The following is an 18,257-nucleotide window of genomic DNA, read 5'->3' as shown; positions in this document are numbered from 1 at the left end:
AATCTTGTCCCTGACATCCTTGGACAGCTCTTTGGTCTTGGCCATGGTGGAGAGTTTGGAATCTGATTGATTGATTGTTTCTGTGGACAGGTGTCTTTTATACAGGTAACGAGCTGAGATTAGGAGAGTCCCTTTAAGAGAGTGCTCCTAATCTCAGCTCGTTACCTGTATAAAAGACACCTGGGAGCCAGAAATCTTGCTGATTGATAGGGGGTCAAATACGTATTTCCCTCATTAACATGCAAATCAATTTATAACTTTTTTGAAATGCGTTTTTCTGGATTTTGTTGTTGTTATTCTGTCTCTCTCTGTTAAAATACACCTACCATAAAAATTATAGACTGATCATTTCTTTGTCAGTGGGCAAATGTACAAAATCAGCAGGGGATCAAATACTTTTTTCCCTCACTGTATATATATATATATATATATATATATATATATATATATATATATATATATCCCTGCTTAATATGTGTTGGACACACCTGTGGTGTAACAAGCTGTGTGAGTAATCTGTTATCAAACTAAATCTTCATCACTGCTCCCTGAACACACTTGCTTTGAAACATAGGTCTCCAGTGAAACGGCTCTAGTTACTAGTTAATCTGGGACATTTGCACATTCTGTTATATATATGGGTCACCAACTCAAAAAGCTTGTATTTGCCATTTGCTTGTATTTTAGCAGGTTTTACTTGAAAAACTTTTTTTTTATTGAGTGAAAATAATAAAATGTTTAAAAAGTGATCTAGTGTTCTTTAGGGGGATTTCATTTTAAGTCTTCATCTCATTGGGTGGTGCATTTTTTATTTGCTGTTCTCAGAATACTAATGTCTTCTTATCCATCTTTTTAAAGGTAGACGGGAGATGAGCAGTCTCCCCAGTGAGAGGGAAATGGGATATATATTTTTGCAAAGATCTCATTTAAAGGGCGTGTACCACCTTTTACTCTTCCTTTGAGAAAAGAAAACAGTGTATTTAATGTTTCTGTAAAAATAAAGTTCTTTTCATCATGCTCTCTTCATTGCTGGATTATTTCTTTTTTTTTTTTTCCTCTTTAGGTTTCCTCAGTACGTGTGGTATGTGTAATGAACAGGTACTGTCTAGCTCCCTGAAACTCAGAACTTGGAAATTAGGGAAGATGTAATTGTTTTTGCCATTCCCTCCTCAAATCAGTCCCCCAAAGGTGCCCTTACTCTAAATACAGTGGATTGCCCCCAGAGCTTTTCTCACATGGTATGTTACAATCTGGCATTCAAATTGATTTAATTGGGATTCTCTCCCTTTGATTAACACCACATACACTACACCTTGAAGGTGAAAAATGTTTTTATTGTGACACAAAAGTTAATCAAAACTGAAATATGTTAGTTGTGTAAGTATTCACCCCCCTCAGTCAATACTTGGTAGAAACACCTTTGGCAGCAATTACAGCTGCGAGTCTTTTTGGGTAAGTAAGTCTCTACCAACTTTGCACATCTGGTTCCCTTAATTATTACCCATTCTTCTTGGCAAAATTGCTCAAGCTCTCAAGTTGGATGGATACTGTTGGTTAACCGCAACTTTCAACTCTTGCCACAGATTCTCAATTGGATTGAGGACTAGGCTTTCTAGGACACTGAGCTTCTTGTTTTAAACCACTCCGGTAGTAGCCTTGGCTGTGTGTTTGGGGTCATTGTCCTGCTGAAAGGGGTGAACCCCCGCCCCTGTCCAAGGTCTCTTGCAGACTGAAGCAGAATTTTCCTATATTTGGCTCCATCCATCATGCCCTCAATCTTGACATGTCTTCCAGTCCCTTTAATTGCACACAGGTATTCAACTAATTTTGATTTCTGGAGGAAACTGGCTGCACCACAGCTTATTTAAGTGTGTCATAGCAAAGGGGGTGAATACTTATGCAATTAAGACTTTTCCTTTTTGTAATTAATTAAAAAAAAGATAATACTTTTTTTTCCCCCTCCAACATCGACATTAAGTAATACTTTGTGTAGATTATTGACAGAAAAACCCAATTAAATCCATTTTGGTTCTAGACTATACCCCTACAAAAGATTTATTTAGATTTCATGAAACTGAAAACCATCTAGAGCGAGAGGAATGAGGCAAGGCAAGCCTGGAGAAATTGTGTACAGAGTTTAAACCCTAGTGGGTGTTGGCTACCAGCTAAACGTATTTAATTAGTTTTTAATTTCCTTCTGTAACAAACCCTGCAGCACAGAAACCTGAAAACGGCAAAAGTAGTGAAGACGACCAAGAATACAATGGCCAGCAAGACCACTACAACATCCACGCTGTGGTAGGAGTACCAGGGCATTCTGTAGGACTCCGTGCGCAAGTGTGCGGCCCCTTTGTGTCTCATGACAAACTCGATCCAGAAGAGGGCGCTGTCCAGGGGCTTCATAGGCTGGTCCAGGTGCAGGCTGGAGAGCCTCCCCATGTTCCTCCGGTAGGACGGCTCATGGAGCACCTCCTGCAGGGCCTGGAGGAAGGTGCTGCTGTTTAAGGAGGCGATATCCAGGACCTTGGCTGCCCCTTTTTCTTTCATACGCAAAAGGTTGTCGGGCTGATCGAAAAGCAATGGCAGTCCCACCATTGGCACAGCGTGATACAATGCCTCATACACTCCATTGGTTCCACCATGTGCTACAAAGACTCTGGTCTTGGGATGTCCCAGGAGATCATTTTGTGGCATCCAGTTCACCAGAAGGGTGTTGTTGCCCAAATTCACAGGCCTTTCCCCTTGGAGCCTCCAAATAACTTTCTGAGGGAGCTGGGCAAAGGCGGATGCTATTTCGGCTGTTACATCACTGGGAAGGTTATTAATAATGGTCCCCAAGGACATGACAATGACACCATGCTCCCCAGAGCTCTGCATAAAGTCCTCCAGGTCTTGAGGAAGGGGCCTGGCAGGCTGGCACTGAAAGCCCCCCATGTAGATGACATTGGGCATGGTGGGCCTTGGGAATTCGAAGACAAAGTCAACCCTCATGAGCCAGAGATCTGCTGACTGTGTGAGAGTGTAAATATCAACCCCTGAGCCAAAGAAGCGCTCGCACAAAGACTTATAATGTGGGTCCACAAAAAGCATTCTCTGCAAGGATGAAAATCCATAATGTATCATGTTCCTGACCCTTTGAAATAGATTCATTTTTTCAGTTAACTCTGACCCAGGGTATGGGATGTAGGATACTGGTGAGGGGGCAATATCAAAATGGCCTTCCCCATATATAGTCCAGCGGACATTGAAAACCAGAGGGAGTTGAAGGTAGTGGGCCAGCAGTGCTCCTGTACCAATGGCAGGGTCTGCAAGAACCAGATCGTATTGTGTGTCTTTGAGAGTCTGCATTAACTCCTGATTTTCAAACATAAGAGTTACCATTTCACACACCTCTTTATGGAAGTTTGAAAATATGCTCATGGTTTTCCAAAAAAAGGTGAAGTGGTCCAAACTAAATGTGCTTTCTCTCTTCAACTTCAACACGCTGTGCAAGAATTGCTGGAAAACATCTGTATCCATGGCTTTGGTAGAAGGGATTGTGATGGAGGTGTAGTGAGGAGACTTCTCCTTGATGTACAAGCAGCTTTCTGCTTGCACCACTGAGATTTGGTGCCCCCGGGAGTGCAACTCCTTAATAAGGATGTTCATGTTCACCCAATGACTGCCATCAACTGGAACCACCAGGATCTTGCCAGCATGGAAACACGGCAGAGTGATGATCAGGGGTGCAATGATGGTGAAGGCTGAGCAGATGCTCCATAGAGAATACCCTCCCATAGTGTCTGATTAGAAACAATAATGACAGGTGATAAGAATTGTTAAAAAACACTTTGAATATTCATACACACGTTCGTTTGTTTTTTTCTTTTCTATAGACAATACTTGTATTTTCGCTTTGTACAATTGACTAAAATTGCCACATCAAGGGAATTTACCACACAGTCTTCTCCAGCAGCTGAGGTTAATCCCCTTCCCGCACATGGTCATTTACAGTAGCTCTCAAAAGTATTCACCCCCCTTTGACTTATCCACATTTCATTGTGTTACAACATGAAATCAGAAATCAGAAAGTTGTTTTTGCCACTGATCGACACAGAAACTGTCCATAATGTCAAAGTGAAAAATATAATCTAATATAAATAACAAAGCAAATTGTTCTAAATTAATTACAATTACAAAACAGAAAATACTTGAATGCATAAGTAATCACGACCCCATGCTATAACACACCTGATTTGAGTTGTGGTGAAGCCAGTTGTCTTTAGAAGTCACATAATTAGTTGAATGCAGTCCACCTCTATGCAATTAAGGTGTGTCACATGATTACAGGTTAAATACACATGTCTCTGGGAGGTCCCGCAGTTGGTTACTACAATTCCTAACAAAAACTACATCATGACAACGAAGGAACATTCAAAGCAAATCTGGAATAAGGTTCTTCAAAAGCACCAATCAGGGGTAGGATATAAGCATTAAATATCCCCCGGAGCACAGTAAAGTTTATTAATAAGAAATGGCGAGAATATGGGACAACAGTGAATCTGCCTAGATCAGGCCGTCCTCAAAAACTGAGTATCCATGCGAGAAGGCACTAGTCAGGTAGGCCACCAAGAGGCCAATGGCAACTCCAAAGGAGTTAGTCTTCCATGGCTGAGCTGGGAGACACTGTGCAGACTGCAACAATAGCCCGGCTGCTTCACAAAAGTGGGAGAGAAAAACCTTGCATCAAATCTCGGCTAGAGTTTGCCAAAAGGCATGTGGTCTGATGAGACCAAAATTGAGCTTTTTGGCCTCAACGCTAAGCGCTACGTTTGGTGCAAGTCTAACACCGCACATCATCCTGAGACCAACACTCCTACCGTGAAGCATGGTTGTGGCAGCATTATGCTATGGGGATGCTTCTCTGCATCAGGGCCTGGAAACCTTGTACAGATAGAGGGCAAAATGGATGCAGCACAGAGAGAAATCCTGGAAGAAAACCTGCTGAAGTCTGCAAGAGACCTGGGACTTGGGAGAAAATTAATCTTCCAGCATGAAAATGACCACAAACATACAGCCAAAGCCACACTGGAGTGGCTTAAAAAGAAAAAAGGTCAATGTCCTGTAGTGCCCCAGTTAAAGCCCGGATCTCAATCCAATTGAGAATATGTGGAAAGAGTTGAAAATTGCTGTTCACCAAAAGTGCCCATCCAACTTGATGGAGCTTGAGCAATTTTGAAAAGAAGAATCGGCAAAACTTGCTGTGTCCAGATGTGCAAAGCTGGTAGAGACTCATCCACATAGACTCATGGCTGTAATTGCTGCCAAAGGTGCCTCTACCACATATTGACTGAATGGGGCATTTGCTGAAGCATTTAAGTCTTTTCTTTTTTGTATTTGTAAAACATTTAGAACAATTTGCAGGTCATATTTTTCACTTTGACATTATGGACAGTTTCTGTGTTGATCAGTGGCAAAAACTCCTGATTAAATCCATTCTGATTTCATGCTGTAAAACAATGAAACGTGGAAAAGTCCAAGGGGAGTGAACACTTTTGAGAGGCACAGTATGTTGATAACGTGAATTTGAATTGCACATTATTAGCAGTTACCTTTGCTTTGGATTTCACGTGTGTTCAACTCATTCATTAACCATTAGTTATCATGCGTCCACTGTTTGATCTGAACTGTCGGACCTCACACTGTCGGACCCTTCCTGCTAGAGGGAATAGGGAGCTGCTGGCGGCCCTTTTTATAAACTATATACACAGACACACACGTCAAACAGATGGATATTTTGAATATATAGATTTACTTGAAAGTCAGCCTCGTACAAAACCTCCTTTCCTTTCAGGAATTATGATGAGGCAGCTGCTTTGTGAGTCTAAGGTTACTGCCATATGTTTATTTGTGCACATTTGCATGTCTTGTGGTAAATCTTCTTTTTGATGCAATGTATGAAGTGGATGATACATTTGGAGGCTGCTGTCTGTGCGTTTCTCCTGCATCCTCCTAGAATGTTTTCTCCCTCTAGTTGTTATACAATGTAGCATGATGTATTAATAATAATAATAATAATAATAATAATAATAATAATCTATTCAAATTTGTTTACATTTATAAGATTTAATATTTGAATTCCTTACCTTTTTGTCTGCGTAACCAACTTTTTCTTTCAGGTTTCTCTGGCCCACGAATCGCGGTGAAGCATCTGTCAGATCTGTCTGGTCATGTATGGGTCACACAGTCGGACAATCAGGAGCTCAGATATGAACAGAAAGACGCACAGAAGCAAGGCGATGCTTCCTCCCAGCTGAGATGTTACCAGAGACGGCTGTGTGGACAGTTTTAACGACCCCACCGGTTCAGGCTGTCGTCCCCTTTTCTACACATGAGAAATGGAATGACTTGCCTCAGTTCTTCACCGCTCTTGTGCTGGTAAAACTAGAGACCCTCATGACCTTAATGTATGTGCCACTTGTGGATTTTTTTTTTACTTCAGTATGTTAAAGGTCTGGGTGCAGTACTGCATAGATAAGAAACGTGGTTATATGTTGCATAAGGCTGCCTCAACTCTGGACACATAAACCCATTTCACCGCGACTATGCAGCTGCTACTCGTGTGTAATGAACCCTTTCCGTGCGCGATTGTTGCAGCCCGGGGAGCGAGGGGAGTAGTAACTGCCTAAACATCGCAAAAAAAAAAAAAAAAAAAAAAAAAAAAATATATATATATATATATATATATATATATATATATATATAAATAACCTGGTATTTGACGGCCTACAAGCTTTTTAAATCAGTTGAACTTTTCATGAGAATTTAGTTATCTACGGTGGCCCTGACGTACAATTGCAGATTTTGTTTTAGTTTCTTCATCTGCCAGCCGCTGTTCTGGGCAGAGACTCGCCCACACGGCCTGCAGCTGCCATTGGCCCGCGTCTCTGCTCTGCGCAGGAGAAGCGCTGGATTTCAAGTATAAGTGCTCATGCAGGTTATATTACAAAGCTTAGCAAGTGATGTTAACCTATTTTAAGTGTCTCTTAAAGCAATTGCCATGCACATGGTGTGCTCGCGAGTTAACAGAAACAACTGGAGACAGATGTTAACAGAAATAAGAGGACTGATTTCACATTAATGAAGAACATCATGCTTTTATTAGCTGAACACTAAAACAGTTCACACAATACTGTGTGTGTGTGTGTGTGTGTACATTAAATACATATGAGGACAGTGTTCATTGTAAACACTACAAGGAATACACATAATTGGTGCAATGAACGTGAGTTAAGCTCTCTGTTACACAGTGTTTATTTCTGATATTAAAAGTGATTTGGTCCCAGAGCTGGTATTTTTGCATTCTATATTAACAAATATACAGTGAGGGAAAAAAGTATTTGATCCCCTGCTGATTTTGTACGTTTGGCCACTGACAAATAAATGATAAGTCTATAATTTTAATGGCAGGTGTATTTTAACAGTGAGAGACAGAATAACAACAACAAAATCCAGAAAAACGCATTTCAAAAAAGTTATAAATTGATTTGCATGTTAATGAGGGAAATAAGTATTTGATCCCCTATCAATCAGCAAGATTTCTGGCTCCAGGTGTCTTTTATACAGGTAACGAGCTGAGATTAGGAGCACTCTCTTAAAGGCAGTGCTTGGCCAATTAACCTAACCTGCTTGTCTTTGGACAGGGGGAGGAGACCAGAGTACCCGGAGGACACTCACACAGACAGGCTAACCACCACCTGCCGCCCAGCCAGCCATTCCAATCAGAATTGTACTTGGAATTTGGGAGAAATGTTGTCAGTAGTTTATAGAATAAAACAAAAATGATAATTTTACCCAAACACATACCTATAAATAGTAAAACCGGAGAAACTGATAATTTTGAAGTGGTCTCTTAATTGTTTCCAGAGCTGGATGTGTATACAAAAGTTAAAAACACAATTTAAGATAGGGACCCGAGCAATCCACGTCAGACTGCGCCTGCGCGCTATAGCTTTGCTCTCCGAAGACACGACCCTCCCTCGCTCCCCGGGCTGCAACAATCGCGCACGGAAAGGGTTCATTACACACGAGTAGCAGCTGCATAGTCGCGGTGAAATGGGTTTATGTGTCCAGAGTTGAGGCAGCCTTATGCAACATATAACCACGTTTCTTATCTATGCAGTACTGCACCCAGACCTTTAACATACTGAAGTAAAAAAAAAATCCACAAGTGGCACATACATTAAGGTCATGAGGGTCTCTAGTTTTACCAGCACAAGAGCGGTGAAGAACTGAGGCAAGTCATTCCATTTCTCATGTGTAGAAAAGGGGACGACAGCCTGAACCGGTGGGGTCGTTAAAACTGTCCACACAGCCGTCTCTGGTAACATCTCAGCTGGGAGGAAGCATCGCCTTGCTTCTGTGCGTCTTTCTGTTCATATCTGAGCTCCTGATTGTCCGACTGTGTGACCCATACATGACCAGACAGATCTGACAGATGCTTCACCGCGATTCGTGGGCCAGAGAAACCTGAAAGAAAAAGTTGGTTACGCAGACAAAAAGGTAAGGAATTCAAATATTAAATCTTATAAATGTAAACAAATTTGAATAGATTATTATTATTATTATTATTATTATTATTATTATTAATACATCATGCTACATTGTATAACAACTAGAGGGAGAAAACATTCTAGGAGGATGCAGGAGAAACGCACAGACAGCAGCCTCCAAATGTATCATCCACTTCATACATTGCATCAAAAAGAAGATTTACCACAAGACATGCAAATGTGCACAAATAAACATATGGCAGTAACCTTAGACTCACAAAGCAGCTGCCTCATCATAATTCCTGAAAGGAAAGGAGGTTTTGTACGAGGCTGACTTTCAAGTAAATCTATATATTCAAAATATCCATCTGTTTGACGTGTGTGTCTGTGTATATAGTTTATAAAAAGGGCCGCCAGCAGCTCCCTATTCCCTCTAGCAGGAAGGGTCCGACAGTGTGAGGTCCGACAGTTCAGATCAAACAGTGGACGCATGATAACTAATGGTTAATGAATGAGTTGAACACACGTGAAATCCAAAGCAAAGGTAACTGCTAATAATGTGCAATTCAAATTCACGTTATCAACATACTGTGCCTCTCAAAAGTGTTCACTCCCCTTGGACTTTTCCACGTTTCATTGTTTTACAGCATGAAATCAGAATGGATTTAATCAGGAGTTTTTGCCACTGATCAACACAGAAACTGTCCATAATGTCAAAGTGAAAAATATGACCTGCAAATTGTTCTAAATGTTTTACAAATACAAAAAAGAAAAGACTTAAATGCTTCAGCAAATGCCCCATTCAGTCAATATGTGGTAGAGGCACCTTTGGCAACAATTACAGCCATGAGTCTATGTGGATGAGTCTCTACCAGCTTTGCACATCTGGACACAGCAAGTTTTGCCGATTCTTCTTTTCAAAATTGCTCAAGCTCCATCAAGTTGGATGGGCACTTTTGGTGAACAGCAATTTTCAACTCTTTCCACATATTCTCAATTGGATTGAGATCCGGGCTTTAACTGGGGCACTCCAGGACATTGACCTTTTTTCTTTTTAAGCCACTCCAGTGTGGCTTTGGCTGTATGTTTGTGGTCATTTTCATGCTGGAAGATTAATTTTCTCCCAAGTCCCAGGTCTCTTGCAGACTTCAGCAGGTTTTCTTCCAGGATTTCTCTCTGTGCTGCATCCATTTTGCCCTCTATCTGTACAAGGTTTCCAGGCCCTGATGCAGAGAAGCATCCCCATAGCATAATGCTGCCACAACCATGCTTCACGGTAGGAGTGTTGGTCTCAGGATGATGTGCGGTGTTAGACTTGCACCAAACGTAGCGCTTAGCGTTGAGGCCAAAAAGCTCAATTTTGGTCTCATCAGACCACATGCCTTTTGGCAAACTCTAGCCGAGATTTGATGCAAGGTTTTTCTCTCCCACTTTTGTGAAGCAGCCGGGCTATTGTTGCAGTCTGCACAGTGTCTCCCAGCTCAGCCATGGAAGACTAACTCCTTTGGAGTTGCCATTGGCCTCTTGGTGGCCTACCTGACTAGTGCCTTCTCGCATGGATACTCAGTTTTTGAGGACGGCCTGATCTAGGCAGATTCACTGTTGTCCCATATTCTCGCCATTTCTTATTAATAAACTTTACTGTGCTCCGGGGGATATTTAATGCTTATATCCTACCCCTGATTGGTGCTTTTGAAGAACCTTATTCCAGATTTGCTTTGAATGTTCCTTCGTTGTCATGATGTAGTTTTTGTTAGGAATTGTAGTAACCAACTGCGGGACCTCCCAGAGACATGTGTATTTAACCTGTAATCATGTGACACACCTTAATTGCATAGAGGTGGACTGCATTCAACTAATTATGTGACTTCTAAAGACAACTGGCTTCACCACAACTCAAATCAGGTGTGTTATAGCATGGGGTCGTGATTACTTATGCATTCAAGTATTTTCTGTTTTGTAATTGTAATTAATTTAGAACAATTTGCTTTGTTATTTATATTAGATTATATTTTTCACTTTGACATTATGGACAGTTTCTGTGTCGATCAGTGGCAAAAACAACTTTCTGATTTCTGATTTCATGTTGTAACACAATGAAATGTGGATAAGTCAAAGGGGGGTGAATACTTTTGAGAGCTACTGTAAATGACCATGTGCGGGAAGGGGATTAACCTCAGCTGCTGGAGAAGACTGTGTGGTAAATTCCCTTGATGTGGCAATTTTAGTCAATTGTACAAAGCGAAAATACAAGTATTGTCTATAGAAAAGAAAAAAACAAACGAACGTGTGTATGAATATTCAAAGTGTTTTTTAACAATTCTTATCACCTGTCATTATTGTTTCTAATCAGACACTATGGGAGGGTATTCTCTATGGAGCATCTGCTCAGCCTTCACCATCATTGCACCCCTGATCATCACTCTGCCGTGTTTCCATGCTGGCAAGATCCTGGTGGTTCCAGTTGATGGCAGTCATTGGGTGAACATGAACATCCTTATTAAGGAGTTGCACTCCCGGGGGCACCAAATCTCAGTGGTGCAAGCAGAAAGCTGCTTGTACATCAAGGAGAAGTCTCCTCACTACACCTCCATCACAATCCCTTCTACCAAAGCCATGGATACAGATGTTTTCCAGCAATTCTTGCACAGCGTGTTGAAGTTGAAGAGAGAAAGCACATTTAGTTTGGACCACTTCACCTTTTTTTGGAAAACCATGAGCATATTTTCAAACTTCCATAAAGAGGTGTGTGAAATGGTAACTCTTATGTTTGAAAATCAGGAGTTAATGCAGACTCTCAAAGACACACAATACGATCTGGTTCTTGCAGACCCTGCCATTGGTACAGGAGCACTGCTGGCCCACTACCTTCAACTCCCTCTGGTTTTCAATGTCCGCTGGACTATATATGGGGAAGGCCATTTTGATATTGCCCCCTCACCAGTATCCTACATCCCATACCCTGGGTCAGAGTTAACTGAAAAAATGAATCTATTTCAAAGGGTCAGGAACATGATACATTATGGATTTTCATCCTTGCAGAGAATGCTTTTTGTGGACCCACATTATAAGTCTTTGTGCGAGCGCTTCTTTGGCTCAGGGGTTGATATTTACACTCTCACACAGTCAGCAGATCTCTGGCTCATGAGGGTTGACTTTGTCTTCGAATTCCCAAGGCCCACCATGCCCAATGTCATCTACATGGGGGGCTTTCAGTGCCAGCCTGCCAGGCCCCTTCCTCAAGACCTGGAGGACTTTATGCAGAGCTCTGGGGAGCATGGTGTCATTGTCATGTCCTTGGGGACCATTATTAATAACCTTCCCAGTGATGTAACAGCCGAAATAGCATCCGCCTTTGCCCAGCTCCCTCAGAAAGTTATTTGGAGGCTCCAAGGGGAAAGGCCTGTGAATTTGGGCAACAACACCCTTCTGGTGAACTGGATGCCACAAAATGATCTCCTGGGACATCCCAAGACCAGAGTCTTTGTAGCACATGGTGGAACCAATGGAGTGTATGAGGCATTGTATCACGCTGTGCCAATGGTGGGACTGCCATTGCTTTTCGATCAGCCCGACAACCTTTTGCGTATGAAAGAAAAAGGGGCAGCCAAGGTCCTGGATATCGCCTCCTTAAACAGCAGCACCTTCCTCCAGGCCCTGCAGGAGGTGCTCCATGAGCCGTCCTACCGGAGGAACATGGGGAGGCTCTCCAGCCTGCACCTGGACCAGCCTATGAAGCCCCTGGACAGCGCCCTCTTCTGGATCGAGTTTGTCATGAGACACAAAGGGGCCGCACACTTGCGCACGGAGTCCTACAGAATGCCCTGGTACTCCTACCACAGCGTGGATGTTGTAGTGGTCTTGCTGGCCATTGTATTCTTGGTCGTCTTCACTACTTTTGCCGTTTTCAGGTTTCTGTGCTGCAGGGTTTGTTACAGAAGGAAATTAAAAACTAATTAAATACGTTTAGCTGGTAGCCAACACCCACTAGGGTTTAAACTCTGTACACAATTTCTCCAGGCTTGCCTTGCCTCATTCCTCTCGCTCTAGATGGTTTTCAGTTTCATGAAATCTAAATAAATCTTTTGTAGGGGTATAGTCTAGAACCAAAATGGATTTAATTGGGTTTTTCTGTCAATAATCTACACAAAGTATTACTTAATGTCGATGTTGGAGGGGGAAAAAAAAGTATTATCTTTTTTTTAATTAATTACAAAAAGGAAAAGTCTTAATTGCATAAGTATTCACCCCCTTTGCTATGACACACTTAAATAAGCTGTGGTGCAGCCAGTTTCCTCCAGAAATCAAAATTAGTTGAATACCTGTGTGCAATTAAAGGGACTGGAAGACATGTCAAGATTGAGGGCATGATGGATGGAGCCAAATATAGGAAAATTCTGCTTCAGTCTGCAAGAGACCTTGGACAGGGGCGGGGGTTCACCCCTTTCAGCAGGACAATGACCCCAAACACACAGCCAAGGCTACTACCGGAGTGGTTTAAAACAAGAAGCTCAGTGTCCTAGAAAGCCTAGTCCTCAATCCAATTGAGAATCTGTGGCAAGAGTTGAAAGTTGCGGTTAACCAACAGTATCCATCCAACTTGAGAGCTTGAGCAATTTTGCCAAGAAGAATGGGTAATAATTAAGGGAACCAGATGTGCAAAGTTGGTAGAGACTTACTTACCCAAAAAGACTCGCAGCTGTAATTGCTGCCAAAGGTGTTTCTACCAAGTATTGACTGAGGGGGGTGAATACTTACACAACTAACATATTTCAGTTTTGATTAACTTTTGTGTCACAATAAAAACATTTTTCACCTTCAAGGTGTAGTGTATGTGGTGTTAATCAAAGGGAGAGAATCCCAATTAAATCAATTTGAATGCCAGATTGTAACATACCATGTGAGAAAAGCTCTGGGGGCAATCCACTGTATTTAGAGTAAGGGCACCTTTGGGGGACTGATTTGAGGAGGGAATGGCAAAAACAATTACATCTTCCCTAATTTCCAAGTTCTGAGTTTCAGGGAGCTAGACAGTACCTGTTCATTACACATACCACACGTACTGAGGAAACCTAAAGAGGAAAAAAAAAAAAAGAAATAATCCAGCAATGAAGAGAGCATGATGAAAAGAACTTTATTTTTACAGAAACATTAAATACACTGTTTTCTTTTCTCAAAGGAAGAGTAAAAGGTGGTACACGCCCTTTAAATGAGATCTTTGCAAAAATATATATCCCATTTCCCTCTCACTGGGGAGACTGCTCATCTCCCGTCTACCTTTAAAAAGACAGATAAAATTGTGCAAAGGAAGAAAACAAAACAAAAATAAAAAGCAACACATTAAGCAATAAATTATTTCATACAGAGATTTTTTTTTTTTTCTTACAAGTAGACAAAATGCAGTGACTTTATACAGGAAAATTGAAATATTTTTTTTCACATTTCTAGAAAGACATTTAGTATGCTGAGAACAGCAAATAAACAATGCACCAGCCAAAGAGATGAAGACTTAAAAACAAATTCCCCTAAAGAACACCATATATAGCTTTTCATTTCTCTTATTTTGACCAAAAAAAAAAAAGTTTGTTTGTTTTTTGCATTTTAAAAGAAATACATATTATGGTAGCTGGTTGGAAAGAGCTTTTTTTTTTCCTCAAGAAGCTACAGTTGTAGAAGAAAGATGCATTTTTAAAATGCAATTTAAAGACATAACATTTGAATCGGTATGACTTTGTTCCACTTTTGCCACACTTGCAAATTAAACTCTGCAAAAGGTTAAATATCGCAAGTAAAATCCATGTGATACAGATCCTCCACAGTAGGCACCTAAATACTGAAACCAGCACGGCTAACACCCAGCTGTTTCCTGCTAAGCTGGGCAAAGAGCACTCTAATACCGTGCTTCATTGAGAAACCTGCTTTTCTTTTCTTTGCCAGTCTGTCATTTGCAAGTTGTTTGGTATACATAATACAAAATAAATAAAAAGCTTACATTAAACTCCTTCTGCGAAATCAAACCTTTTCCTATGTGCCATTACCATCAAGTGGCATGACAAACATTTCTTCTGATTTCCCAACAGTTTTGCAATTGGTTTTAATTTTTTATTTATTTTTTAAACACTGATGTCCTGATTCAGTGACTGCAAGATGTTTTAAGACAATCTAGTGTTAATTAAAGTAAGGTAGTCCAAAACTGGTAGCTGTGAAACCAACCTGAACAGCTAGAAAACACTTCTGGCCTAACCTGCATCTCCTACAGACTTCCTTCAATAAGTCTCCCAACAAAAACCTCCAGTTTGATGCATTAGCCTAAATCGAGTTGAAGGAGACTATGCTTGTTTCTGAAATGGTACCTGGAATCCTTTAGTATAAACGGGGGGGGGGTTACAAAAGAACAGGTTCATGGAAATGAATCCTTTCCTGAACAGTAATAGGTTTTCCTATGCTTTCTTTGGCATAAAACAAACGCACGCGCACGATCTAGCCAAAGCCAGCTCGGTAAAGATCCTGTCACTTGAGTTAATTGTCAGCCAAGATTAAATTAACAGAAAGCCGATTTTAAAAGAGGCAACCTGTCCTTATTAAGACCATCATTAGCCTTAAACTGCCACTGATCAAACAGTCAAAGGTTATTCCACTTCAAAGAGGCTGCAATTGGGGAGTATCAAAAGCTATCTTACCAGATGCAATAATTGAGTCACGCTGAGACACTGGGGGTTAAATCAATGGATACAAAAAAAAAAAAAAAAATCTAGGAACGTTCTAGATTTACACAGTCTCTTAATTGTGGTTTTAAAACTCATGTTGGATGTAACATGAAGACTTCCATAAATATATATACAATATATAAATTAAAATAAACACATAGGTAAGCAAGGTAAATTATGTCAGAATCCTGATCTGAGAAACAAGTGGCTGGCCACTTTTCCAAACCTCACTTTCCATTTCCCAGTTCCCAAAACCACACACTTTTTGGTGACCTTAAAAAAAAAAAAAAAAAAAAAAAAAAAAAAAAAAAAAAGGGGACTAGGGATTGCAGCAAAAAGCTTTAAAGATGGCTTCTCCATTGACACTTTGGTGCAAAGCCCTTGATAAGACTGGCTGAAGAGTTTTGGCTATTCCAATAGCAATAGCAATCTGTAGGAATTTCATGTTTCACAGGGATAACAGTTTCTTTGAACACTCTAGAATGGACTGAGATCTAAGGCAGATACAAAACCAGTCTTTGGGAATTACAGGGACCGGCAGCTTAAGGCAAAACAACTGGTACAACATTCCCCATTTTAAAACAAAACACAAAATTCACGAATCAGCAATAAATAATTGCAAATAAGTACCCATTTCGAAAAGCAAATACGTATGCTGATTGACATCTTAATTAGAGACACTGCATCCTTAAAAAACACTGAAGTGAAGAGCCCAAAACAGCCCCCTGGTGTATTCTCAGAGATGGGATACATTGGCAGTCAGTACTTTCTGCACTGGTTTAGGTGATCTGGTTTAAGGCAAGCATTACCAATTTATATAAAACAAAGAACAGGAATAGTACAAAATAAAACAATCCTATTTTGGCAAACCCATGTAATAAGGTTTCCTTCTTATGATATTGCAGTTGAGTCTAGATAAGATGCCCCTTTTACATCTAGATAACTGGGTTTAAAATGGATTGATAAAATATGATCTGCACATTCCACTTACCGCATCTTCATCAGACAGATTAGAAAATGGGAATTCATATGCTGGTAAGAAACGTGCTCCATAAATCGCTTTGATTGAGGAAGTGACTCTAATAAGCCTACATATACAAATGATGCATAGAGCCCCACATCAATCCAAGACAGAGATAATGACATGGAGTAGCAGCATATCTCCATAGGTGGATTAGATATGCTGAATGGCAAAGCAAGCTACCCCCACCCCCTCCCTTAATCTCATACAGGAACAACAAACCAGGAACTTTAGTGAACGGAACAATGCAAACCATTTTTTCCTAGGTTAAAAATATAATGGAATTAATCCAAAAATACAATGTGAGGATAATAAAGGAGAACATGCATCAGTAACTAATAGGACGGATGTATAGGAAGAAGGCATTCTCAGGTCTCAGGTTGGATTCCGAAATCCACTGGAATACTTGGTGGAAAAGCCGCGAAAGAAATGTGTAAAATACCTTGAGAATCAGGCAAGACATTTGTCAGTCTTTCCACATTTAGCCTTCCTCACTAATCTTATGTCATGAAGATCTACACATCCCTCCTGGGTTACAATCTCTGTGCGCACACACTTACAGAGCACTCCTGTCTATGGAAACCAGGATTGATAAAGGGATACTGCTTAGTGTGCTGCCCTTTTACAGTACTCCTGAAGAGACTAGCACTAGGTAAAATGATGAGGGGGAGGATGTATATATTCCCTTTAAAATTGTTTCATCAAACTATAAATTGATTTGACTTGTAAAATAAAAATATAAAGCTTGGTATGTATTTGATACCCTTCACTTAAAGTAGATCATGACCCCCCCAGAGTGAGGCCATGACCTAGGAATGTCATGCGAGTGCTCTGTGCAAATTTCACTGCCATCCAAAAAGCACAAATGTGCCTTTTTCCTTAAATTTATATATACATCCCTAAACTGTCCAGATTCCTCAAGATAACCAAGGTCTGGCCACTGAATTAACTGTAGAAAATATAGGCAAGGAATCCAAACCAAGCATACCCAGATTGAGATATTGGATGCAATAAACTATTAAAACGTGGTTCCAATCCTCTACTAAATGCAGTTTGTGTTTGGAAAAACAAGCTTTGAGTTTAAAATCATGAATTGTCCTTGCCACATCACGACGCAAACGTCTGCAGGTTTCCGGATCTCTAAAACGGTTAGCTCACTAACGTCAAGCTTCATTTCTCCTTGGTGGAAAATTCACAGCACTTAAGCTCACCTGACTCCAATCCTGGTTCCAAATGAAACATTATAGTGTCACAATAATAACACAGCAGGACTGCACATTGCTGCATTAAGACTTGCAAACTGCATAAGGTACTTGATTATTAGTGTAATAATAGTGTAATGCATGGACTAGGAGAGTGTCTTAATTTGAAGCCCCTTTTGTCAATACATTTTTTTTTAACCGTCCAGCCTGTGAAATAACATTAACACCTGGTGTGAGGAGCGGGGAATAACACAGATACTACTTAACACAATTGGGGTTGAAAAGGGAGTTTGGTTTTGTCTGCTTTCCTTTTCACATTTCATTTTCTGCACCATTTGGGAGTTCAACTACACTAGCCTCCTCCCACCAAGAAAACTAAGCTAAAGGGCAAAATCTGATCACAAGTCAGTGGTCTCTGCCCATTGCGCAGGAGCAACGTGTCTCGCAACTTAAAATCGGTGCTACTGCACAGCTTCAGAGTGAAAGAAAGAGGAAAAGCACTGTCTGGGTCTTTCTTTCTGTTCTTTCTGATATAAAGTCACAGTTGGGAGCGTGTCCCTGGGTAGTCTTTTTGTCCACAAGAGCTGCAGAGCACACCAGGACTATGCAGGTGTGTGGTTTTGGTCGTAGTCCAGGATAAGGCGCTTGATGTGCGACAGCTTCTGATGCAGGTACTCACAGCGCTTCTTCTCTTCCCTGTAGCCAGGGAACTTCTGCAGGGGAACACAAGCAGTAAACGCATTTAAAAACTTTTCCAGACTAACCCAAGATCTTCCAGTACATTCAAAACAAGGAA

The 18,257-nt window shown here is 40.8% G+C and overlaps 1 protein-coding gene and 2 pseudogenes across 1 annotated transcript in view; 1 reads left to right on the top strand and 2 right to left on the bottom strand.

Moving 5' to 3' along the window:
* Nucleotides 1-1,313: 1,313 nt before the first annotated feature.
* Nucleotides 1,314-6,649, bottom strand: LOC136748293 (UDP-glucuronosyltransferase 2C1 pseudogene; annotated as a pseudogene).
* A 1,371-nt stretch (nucleotides 6,650-8,020) lies between these two features.
* On the top strand, nucleotides 8,021-13,353 carry LOC136748292 (UDP-glucuronosyltransferase 2C1 pseudogene; annotated as a pseudogene).
* A 296-nt stretch (nucleotides 13,354-13,649) lies between these two features.
* The window catches only part of LOC136748291 (RNA polymerase II elongation factor ELL), a 42,903-nt gene continuing 38,295 nt past the window's right edge, over nucleotides 13,650-18,257 (bottom strand). The window contains exon 12 of the mRNA XM_066701902.1: nucleotides 13,650-18,174. Coding sequence (XP_066557999.1) covers nucleotides 18,064-18,174 — 111 coding nt within the window. The 3' untranslated portion in view covers nucleotides 13,650-18,063. The remainder of the gene's footprint in view (nucleotides 18,175-18,257) is intronic.

Source organism: Amia ocellicauda, chromosome 4, assembly GCF_036373705.1.
Source record: "Amia ocellicauda isolate fAmiCal2 chromosome 4, fAmiCal2.hap1, whole genome shotgun sequence".
In the NCBI taxonomy this organism is placed as follows: domain Eukaryota; kingdom Metazoa; phylum Chordata; class Actinopteri; order Amiiformes; family Amiidae; genus Amia; species Amia ocellicauda.
The sequence above is the reverse complement of the archived record's forward strand: the minus strand, read 5'-3'. Positions and strand labels throughout refer to the sequence as shown.